The sequence below is a fragment of the Phoenix dactylifera genome, chromosome 17 (genome assembly GCF_051530095.1).
Source record: "Phoenix dactylifera cultivar Ajwa chromosome 17, Ajwa_hap1_PhDact_Kaust_v1.1, whole genome shotgun sequence".
Classification (NCBI taxonomy): Eukaryota; Viridiplantae; Streptophyta; class Magnoliopsida; order Arecales; family Arecaceae; genus Phoenix; species Phoenix dactylifera.
In genome coordinates, this window is record NC_143206.1 from 15328908 (window position 1) to 15338397 (window position 9490).

The 9490-nt window shown below is 37.9% G+C and overlaps 2 protein-coding genes across 3 annotated transcripts; both read right to left on the reverse strand.

Moving 5' to 3' along the window:
• Positions 1 to 4435, reverse strand: LOC103709656 (uncharacterized). Of its 2 annotated transcripts, none has more exons than XM_008795113.6 (9): positions 4299 to 4435; positions 3888 to 4011; positions 3697 to 3814; positions 3558 to 3613; positions 2320 to 2367; positions 2127 to 2224; positions 1184 to 1253; positions 993 to 1103; positions 1 to 300 (listed from the first exon to the last, which is right to left on the reverse strand). In XM_008795113.6, the coding sequence occupies exons 2-9, from the start codon at positions 3984 to 3986 to the stop codon at positions 244 to 246; spliced, it is 657 nt and encodes a 218-aa protein (XP_008793335.1). In that variant the 5' UTR covers positions 3987 to 4011; positions 4299 to 4435; the 3' UTR covers positions 1 to 243. The 2 variants fall into 2 exon arrangements, with proteins under 2 accessions (XP_008793335.1, XP_008793336.1); XM_008795114.6 differs by having other exon boundaries at positions 3888 to 3990; positions 4299 to 4425.
• Positions 4436 to 6903: 2468 nt separating this feature from the next.
• On the reverse strand, positions 6904 to 8050 carry LOC148699661 (uncharacterized). Its single transcript, XM_088713818.2, has 3 exons — positions 7867 to 8050; positions 7665 to 7717; positions 6904 to 7214 (listed from the first exon to the last, which is right to left on the reverse strand). Exons 1-3 carry the CDS (start codon positions 7952 to 7954, stop codon positions 7086 to 7088), a joined length of 270 nt encoding a protein of 89 aa, XP_088569944.1. The 5' UTR covers positions 7955 to 8050; the 3' UTR covers positions 6904 to 7085.
• Positions 8051 to 9490: the final 1440 nt, after the last annotated feature.

Below are 9490 nucleotides of genomic sequence, written 5' to 3' on the forward strand. Positions count from 1 at the left end.
TTTTCAAAAACTCTGACTTGATAATTAGGTAGAAGGTTCTAATCATCTCTCATCAGGTACAACTCTCATTTAAATCATAACAAAAGAGGGCCAGATTCGAGCTCATATATTTGATATACTTCCATCATCTTGCGGGGAGAAACCAACAGGACAAAGGCAAGGCCATGTCCCAATAGTGTAGCATAAACAAGGATGGGCACCCTCAGACACGTTCTAAACAGTAAGAGAGCAGATCAGCCATTTCTAATCCTCTTCTTCATCAAACTTGATTTTCTTCGGTGCAGATTGAATGCGACCCACCTGTGATATACAAAAATAAAAAGGAAAAGCAAGTCATAAGCAGAAAATGTTGAACCTCTACCTTGTATAACCAAGATATGGCATCCAATTTTGAAAACATCATGTTTGCCTAAACTGTAGGTTGGCCTCCATAAAATGCTACCCTCCAGTTACATCTTGCTAGTCTTACTTGACCCGAAGTTTTATTACAATGATTGTCCAAACTAGCAAGTTGGATGTATTTAAACAGGAAAGAGAATGCAACCGTGTTAAATTAAACTTGGTCTATTTGGCAAACTAGGCTTCCTAGTCCGCCAATTATTGTGTAAGCTTATTCCTTTAGAGGACATAGGTACCAAGTATGCTTCAAGATTCAGCTTCTGAAATCCAAAGTAAGATGTCAAGATAAAACTCATTATGACTAAAGTCACTTGCCCATTTATGTTCGCTGATTCAAATGCTCATAGAGGGGTTACCAGTTAAATGATAGGTAATAGTATGTCATTTATGCCAAAACTTTCCTCGTTAAACTTTCCATGGTAAGACTAACTGCAACAACCGCACAATCTGGCAGACAAACAGCATACGCTTGCTGCTTGCCTACATCTATAGTAATGTTTTAATTTTGCTCGAAAACTAAATATAAACACAAATAAATTCATCGACTTCAGAACTCAAAAAGAAATAATAAAAATATGAAATCTTTTACTTACAAAATCTGGGCATTCATAATCAATACCAGCAGCCTTTATCCGCTTGCGCCGCTTCTCGTCTCTTTTTAAAATTCCTTGCACCATCCGCTGGTGTTCTTCTACAGTTCTTTCCTGAACAGCAGACAGGACTGGTAATACAACCACGACACAGCCGAGCAATTAGTTTCATAATCTAAAAGAATTAGTATTACCTTGTTATGCTGTTTCCGTGCAATTGCTTTCCAATCCAATGGTTTGAATATTCGGTTTACTCCCTTCCACCTACAATCGAAATTTGGAAGAAAAAGAAAAGTATAACTAACATTGAAACCTTCATAACATAGAAAAGGCTGGCATGCCAAAAATTTGTAGGAAAAAATTGTGAGAATTTACAAAAGCAAGTGATATGACCAAAGAATTTTATTTTCAGATGATAAGGTTATGTCTTATTTCAATTTTAGCACCACCAGCTAAACAAGGCAATAATCACATGTACTATCAGTTCATACAATACATAAAATATCGTATGTTCAAATTTATTACCACATTCACCTGTATCATAAGTATAGTGTTGTATGGGCACTATCACAAGTACAGTATTATACAGCGCCCATATGAGCGCTATGCTATCATATTATACAGGTACATTTTCAAAGGATCTTTGAGTTTTTTGAAGCATAATCAGAACACATAAAAAAGATTTTTTTAAAAAAACAAGCTAAGCATGAACACAAAATCTTTTAACAAGAACTGTTTCAAAATAGGCAAAGGAGATAAGATTTATGATACTTTGAGGTGCGCTGCATGGTAAGTTTCATTCAGAAAATCATTGCAACAGAATTGATTCCACACATCCTTAGGTAAATCTCAGAGATTCACATCAATATTCCTCATGTTACCAGAAAAAATTCTAAGACTTGGTCTTTCGGACAAATCTTCAATTATTATATAAAGAGTGTTTCACATCTTATCTTTCAAACCTTGCAGATTTTCTTCTCTTGTTCTTTTCAATTGGCATCAATTAATGATCAGACTGCATTAACATACTACAAAGATCCAAATAATTCAATTTTAAGGTCATTTAGAACAAACCAATAGCATCACATCTGGCCCTAAATGACAGTTCTCATAGATCAATTTCACATAATAGCTTACAGTTTTGGATGAACACGATCTGGTGGAATAAGACTGAGTTGGAGGTTGTGCTCAAATAGTAGGTAATTGTTTATCTCATCAGCCACAACCTTGGCTACCTGCAAATTACAGCATGTATCTTGTGATATATGAATACTATAATGATATCTTTTATTGAAGACAGCATAATGATCCACTAGAGAAAAACTCTTACCTCAGGGTTTTCAAATTCAAGAAATCCATAGTGTTTTGATTTCCCTGTCTAGAGAATAGGAAAAGAAATTGAAATGAAATAGAGAAATATTAGTACCAGTTATATATAAAGTAAGATAACTATAGGTAAGAAAATGGCTTAAGAGGCGGAAGTCCTAATTTGGATGTTCTGACATTGGAAACCTCGGGTTGCTCTTTTCTGCATGGACTCAAGTACATGTGTCTGGTGCAGTCATGCAAATAAGAATTGGAGCTTTCCAATATCTACTAATATCTTTCTACAGACCAATACCCAAGTGCCATATCCATGTCAAAAAATGTCGTGAGAGGCAGAAGTCATAATTTGGACATTTTGACATTGGAAACCTTGGCTTGGTCTTTCTACATGGACGCAAGTGCATGCCAGGAACAGGAATGAAAAAATCAGACCTTCTCGATACCTAAGAATATCTTTCTACAAACCAGTACACAAGTGCCATATCCATGTATAAGTGCAAGGAATAGGTACTTAAGGCTAAACCAAAGGGTCTAGACACTAGATAGGACTTCTTGACCATAAATCACTATGCATGTTACGGAAAATAATGAACATACCTCAGATGGAAATGTAAAGAGAGATAGTTTTCACTATGATGCTTAATTTTACTCCAAAGAAAAAAAATGAAATAATGTATAAGAACTCGGCCCAGATTATAAGCTTTAACTTTTTTTTATTTAGCACAGATTCACAAAACAATGGTCAGTCAGTAAGAATCATGAGAAACAATTGTATCATAAGCATGAAAAAGGAGCAAAAGAAAAAAGCTGGACAATCTGGAAAAGATGAAAACCAGTACAAGCCTTACATGATAGTGCACAAATGGAGAACAAAAGGCATCACATTATGCATAGGATCAATTAAAAGCCTTAAGCCATGTTAAAAGTAGTATATCTATTTTCCTGAGAAGCCCGTAAATAGAAGGGATTCTAGTAAGATATATTCTCCATTATTTTAGTATGCATTTACATAATTAAGAAGATTAAAAGTCTGCTTAATCACTTCAGCAACATGTGGTTATTCAAGCAAGCCACAAAAGCATTTCAATAGCCATTTAAAGTAACAATGACATATGCCGAAGAATGAACACGATCATCAACCATATATATCCAAAGAAAGCATGCTTATGCGGCAAGGCCTTCTTAAGAATTCCTAACATCATCTAATATTTGTCTGATAAAATGACAGTGAAACATCGGTACCTTCCTGTTGCGTGCAATCCTTAGCCTCTTGATTTTCCCAAATTGCTGGAAGAATCCTGTAATGGTTGCAATTGTCAATATCCCATCCAAAAAGATCTCTGTTTTCCCGTTCGTTTCCCTACAACACAAAATATAGTACCTTGCATTTGCTCCTCGTAGAATCCATGAGGTATGTGGCCAAGATACAATACCGTCGCAGTTTCGTTCACGGGTTCTTCCGGCTCAGAAATTCTCCTCCCTGGACCCGCTTCTAAAGGCTGTAAATAATAAGGGCATCATAAATAACAGAACAGCTCCTAAAAGAACATCACACAAGAAATTGAAGCATACCAAGAAGTCAGAAGATTCATTGGTGCGCCGAAAGATGGATAGCTGAGAGGAATTTTTATTCAGCTTCTTTTTCAAAACCTTCTTCGCTTTTGCACCCATCCCACTTCAAAAGATTCACCAAAGTCTGATTAACGATTCAAAAAAAAACGATTATTTTCAGTTAACATACTGCCATAAACACGAGAAGAAATTGGGAGAAATCAAAGAAAGTGAAGCAGATGTAAATTAATGAATCGAGAAATATAACAAGATAGAACAATAACAAGAAATACATCAAGAAATCCGAAAATAACAAGAAAATTATTACAAAACGGGGACGTCCAATTGCTAATAAAGACAAGAAATTTCGTGAATCGCCTACGCAAAGAGAAGACGAAGGGTAAACAGGATGTGTTACTGGAAGATACGTACCGTCGTCTGAATTCGATTGCAGCGAGAGCGCGATTGGGTGGGAGAAGGGAGGTTCAGGGTTTAAAGCTAGGGCAGAGGGTTGTCGCTCGTATCCTCGTAGCGGCGGAAGAGAGGTCCCCGAGGTCCGACTTCTAAACGCTCTCGAGGGTTATCGATTTTTAGGATACGCCTGGACCCGAAACAAGCCCGGATTCTAAAGTTACGGCCTGAGCCCAGCCCGTCTCGAATCAAGCCCAAGATTCCCAGGCGGGCACCTTCGTATCTGAAAACCCAGCCCTAGAATTCTAAACTTGTTAAGTCCGGCAGGTATATATAATGTAATTTTTAATATACGTAGTTAAGTGATGGATTTGTGAGATTAAAAAAACAAGCCATTAGATGTAATATCTTTTAGAGAAATTTTATATTTATACAATTATTTTATTTGTTTTGTTATGTCATGTGGCATATAGACTAAAAGTTATACAAAATAGTCTATCCATAGGAAGCTCAAAATAGAGGGGCTTGGGTGAGGTAAAATAGTTCAGGGGGTTGGATGTTAGTCAGTAGTTACGCCGCTGATCGGGTCTGAATCAAGCTTTCTCGACCTATTGGTGGGTCGATTCGAGTTCGGATTTGGGTCACACCTTATAGATTTTGATTTGAGATTTCAGCTGATAGGCAGATAGCCACCCTTAATCATACAATAGTTCTGCTGCTGCTCGAAAGAAAACAGATTTGATTGAATTCATCTGTGTTATTTCGGTACAAAGATTCCATCTCCTTCTGCACAAATTGACAGGTGGAGTTCAGCGGTCATTTCTAAAGCATGCAAATGGGATATAAGCTGTTAGCTCAACTAAAGTGGTTTATGTATCTTAGAATACCAATCGATAAAGGTCTGATGTCCACTTAGAAAAGTTGTATCCTATCTGAGTGGTGCAACTATTGCCCGGTTCGGGTCGTATCTTTTGGGCGAGAAAATAATTGACCTTCTTTCGCAATGTCACCCATGGAATTGCACTCCACAAAAATCTCAAAGTACTCTAAACCTTCCATTCATCCATCACCTGCACAGATTTTGAAAGAGACAACCATGTTTCCTATTGCCGTTCCATTAATTTATTGGGGCCCCAAGATTTGCCAACTTTTCTCAAAGCGAACTCTAATCATGGATTGTGTCGAGGTATTTTCTCTCGTATTTTATACAAGAGTGAGATACACAACAACCCTGGTTTATGAGTAAGTTTTATATTGGATTGCATAGAGATTCAAGGGGGCAGGGACTTGATGGTGGTGAGTAACTTTGGTGTTTTAGCACAGAGTTGGTTTATTGTTTGGATGAAATCTTGTGGATATCGCTACAGGTTTTCCGCTTGATTTATTCAAGAGGATCATAAAAAGAAGCTAAGTATTTTGCTTAAGCGGAAGGGGAAGGTTATGGAGGTCCGGGGCCCTGGTTTTAGGGTCATTTTGCAGGGGAATTGTTGTGTGTAGAGCAGTAGTGTTTTTTTCTACTCTTGTTCTCATTTGTTATTTTGATGCGTTGTGGGATTGATTTTTTACTGTTCCCTAAAGAAAGATGTATGTTGGATTATAGAGAGCGAACTGAAGAATCGAAAAGTGGAATCCCCATGGTTTTTATTTTTTTTTTAGGCTAAAAGGAACGGTTTATTCCTTAGAAAATGCTGAAATTGAATCAATGTACTCTTGTATTAAGATGACTTCACCTAACCTAATTCAAAATTCTTAGATGATCCATCCCTGCCTAGATTGAGCTGGTTTGGATCAGGTGGCCACGTCGGAGTCGTAAGCTAGTCTCCTCTTTAATCTTTTACAATCAAAGCTCAAACTCAGCAATAGTCTTTGTTATGCAAAATTTTTGAGAGAACTTCTGTAATGTAAATTAATTGCCAAACGGTCTAGTTTGTCCTGCACTCTTTTCAGATAGACATAAAAGAACTCCCAAGATTCTCAAGTGAATAACTTAAATCTAATGTGATAGCTTCTCTTTGTAATTGGTCTTGCAGGTTTCATAGAAGGTTCATACCCTGCCCAGAGCACTGAACCACAAAATGTCCTTGCATGGTTAACAGCAGGCCGTGAGAAGTACCTGACCCTTGAAAGACTATCTTGGATCCACAGAGCCAGCCCCAAGTAAATGGCCGAGGTATGCATGACATCACTCAGATCCACAGTAATCTCTCCAAACATCATTGGCAATAGTTAAAAGTAATGGAGGTTCCCTCTTCCACGCCTAAAGTCCTGCGTCCTCAAGTTATTTCTAGGTAATACTTCTACTCTAGAGGAAGATGGAGAAACCTGCGGCAATCATCATCAAACCAATCCCGAGTTGGATACCTTTGGGTCCATCACTTAACAGGAGCATGAGCACTGCTTAAAAATGCTTTCGCATCGTAAGCACATCGCTGTTATAAAAACTTTCGTAGATTTTTCTCTAAGAATTAAAGGCTCTTGCGGAAGTTTAAGCATGGTGGGAAATATGATCAGTACTAATGGCTTTGAGATCATACACAATCATACAGGCATACGCTCATGCACGCGGCACAGAGATATATGCAGAGAGAGAGAGAGAGAGAGAGAGAGAGAGAGAGTCGATGGATGCTTGTCTACTCTAATCCAAGTTAATATATTATTGCAGAAACTAGTCTCATATGCTCCATAACACCATGAAATCTAAAATTACTTTAAACTATGATCACTACACTTTGCCATAGTCTTCAAGCTATGATTACAAGTACATGTAGCCCAGTTTCGCAGAAGGATCGTCTGTCGAAGTACTAGGATTTAGGGCCTTCCGGGAGTCCGAGGATCATGGCGGTTGTTTGCTCCAGATCCTGGGTAGTCATTGAACTCTAAGTCGATCCTTCCATTCACAAGTACTCCCTTCTCCTCAAGTGTTTCTCTGGTGATCACCTGTTCCAACAAGTATGCAAGTGAGAAGTGGAAGAAGGAACTTATGCAGTTAACTAGCCTTATATATATATATATATATTAATAAAAAATCATGGCCTAGCTAATAGGATGAGCTTGATGGAAGCCTAATATTTTCAGAAAGTCTTGTTTGAGGCTAAACTTTGCCTAATAGTCAACAAGTTACGACGACACCCGTGACATGCAGCAGGATTCCAATCTTCATCTCTTCAGATGAAGGGGACTGTCCTTACCTACTCTTAACAGAGAAATTAGAGCTAAGAAATGGCATAAGAACTCATACAAATCCCTGAGATATTGTTAGATAGAGCCAAGAACACTGCCATCCTCAAAACATGAGGAACAGAAGCCCTTATTCAACCACATCGCCCTCTGTGAGTATCTGACTCTGTGTGTGTGTGTGTGTGTGTGAGAGAGAGAGAGAGAGAGAACCTGGTCTGCAACCTTTACTGCTGTTGCTCCTTGGTTCCTTAATTCAAGGCTTCCTGCGAAGCAAACCATAGCAGATAACATCAGTGCGGTCCTCAGATAAAATAACAATAAATCATAGCAGAAGGTAATAGAACCCAATTGATTTTTTTTTTTCCTTCTCAAGAAGAAAATAGGGCATAGAATCTACGAAGAAGAACAGTACTAGATAGAGGCACTGCATCCAGAGGAAGAAGGCATAGCAAGAGGAACAACAGCGTCAAGAAGTGAATCAAAAGCTTTTTCTGATCCATTTGTTGGAAGAAACTTCCTTCCTCCTGACCCAGACAAATTATTTTAAGAAGAACCTTCGCTGGCCTGTTGTGTCAAGCGTGGTTGCTGGTGGTGTTGGGGTTTATATAGTGCAGAAAGACCAAGGCCACATCTTGTGGTCAACTTCCCCTTTAATTTACTTGGTGGGGTGTTCACAACTTTCTAATTTCCATAAAACCTTTTCTTCATGCCTTTTCTCCTCCTCCTACTGCCTCTCCTCTTCCTCTGTCTGAAGGCAGATGGCAAACCCCCTTCAAGTCTTGCATAGGCTTCATGACCTAACTTGTCAATGATTAAAGTCACTCTCTAGAACAGTATATAAGTGACACTGAATTTTTCCTTTCACTAGTACTGTACCCACTACCCACTCAAGAGATGCACCAATATGCATGCTACCGATATTGAATGTTGAACTTGCATCCATATGATGCACTAACAGAAAATTTAGAGAAAAAGTTAACAGAAGTATCTGGTATTTTAGTAGCACTTTATAGGGTCGTCTGTAGAGGGTAGTGGATCTTGGTGCAACGGTAAAGTTGCTCCATTATGATATGGGAGTCATAGGTTTGAAACACATAAATAATTTTCCCACATTCCTGATTAAGGCTGTGTATGTTTGACCCTCTCTGAACCAATAGTGGCAAGAGCCTCATACACTAGGTCATTCTTTTTTTAATATGATCTTTTGTTCTAATTTCTACCTTTAGGATCCAATTTATATGAATCCGACGATTAAAAAGTTTAAGTTCATAAGCCCTATAGTTTCCAAGTTTATCCTACATTATTCTAACAAAATGCGTGGGGATAACTGTTCCAGTCTTGGTTACTTGGAAGAGAGGTTGGTGTGGATATGGAATTGCTGGGAAGCTGCTATCAGAGTGAAATTTCAAAGATATGCTGAAGGAGATGCGCTGACCTAAGAAGAAGATTAGGTGTTATTTTTTCAACACAGTTTCTTTTTGTAGTTTTACTTTTTTTATATTAAAAAAAAAAAAAAAATCTTTTGGTAGTCTAAGTTTCCAAGAACCCATCCTTATGATCATTTTTAAGCTTCTTCCAGCAGAGTTAAACCTTGCTATAGAACAATGTTATTTTACTAATTGAGATGTCCCCTCAAGAACTTACAAATTCACTTCAGAGACCAGATTTTAAGTCACATAAATGATATTTGATAAAACAACACTCGAAGTGCCCATTCAGCCATTTACCTTGAATTTAGCAAACGCTCAAAGTACCAACATAAGCTTTCGATGCCAAGCTTCTGTTTGACTCAAAGTACCAACATAAGCCACAGTATGAAGCCTTTAAAGGATTAAACTGGCAAGCTTGGGTGCCCAGAAAACTAATCGATGACGAGACTTACATGAAGTGGCAAAAGCTTTCGATCCCAAGTCTGGCCTAACAACATCATCATTGAGATCCATCCATTTTCTGAACAGAAAATTTATGGAGTTTACAAGAAATATTTAGCGAAACAGCTTTTCTTTTGAAATATATATATACATATAGAATTTTAC

What these genes read in the sequence shown, in the direction of transcription:
- LOC148699661 (XM_088713818.2), bottom strand. Translation starts at nt 7,954, where the DNA reads ATGGATCAGAAAAAGCTTTTGATTCACTTCTTGACGCTGTTGTTCCTC. An exon ending in GGATGCAGTGCCTCTATCTA is followed by an intron (nt 7,718 to 7,866) that starts GTACTGTTCTTC and finishes TTTGCTTCGCAG; the next exon opens with GAAGCCTTGAATTAAGGAAC. An exon ending in CAGTAAAGGTTGCAGACCAG is followed by an intron (nt 7,215 to 7,664) that starts GTTCTCTCTCTC and finishes TTGTTGGAACAG; the next exon opens with GTGATCACCAGAGAAACACT.
- LOC103709656 (XM_008795113.6), bottom strand. Translation starts at nt 3,986, where the DNA reads ATGGGTGCAAAAGCGAAGAAGGTTTTGAAAAAGAAGCTGAATAAAAAT. An exon ending in ATGAATCTTCTGACTTCTTG is followed by an intron (nt 3,815 to 3,887) that starts GTATGCTTCAAT and finishes TATTATTTACAG; the next exon opens with CCTTTAGAAGCGGGTCCAGG. An exon ending in TTGAATTTGAAAACCCTGAG is followed by an intron (nt 2,225 to 2,319) that starts GTAAGAGTTTTT and finishes TGTAATTTGCAG; the next exon opens with GTAGCCAAGGTTGTGGCTGA.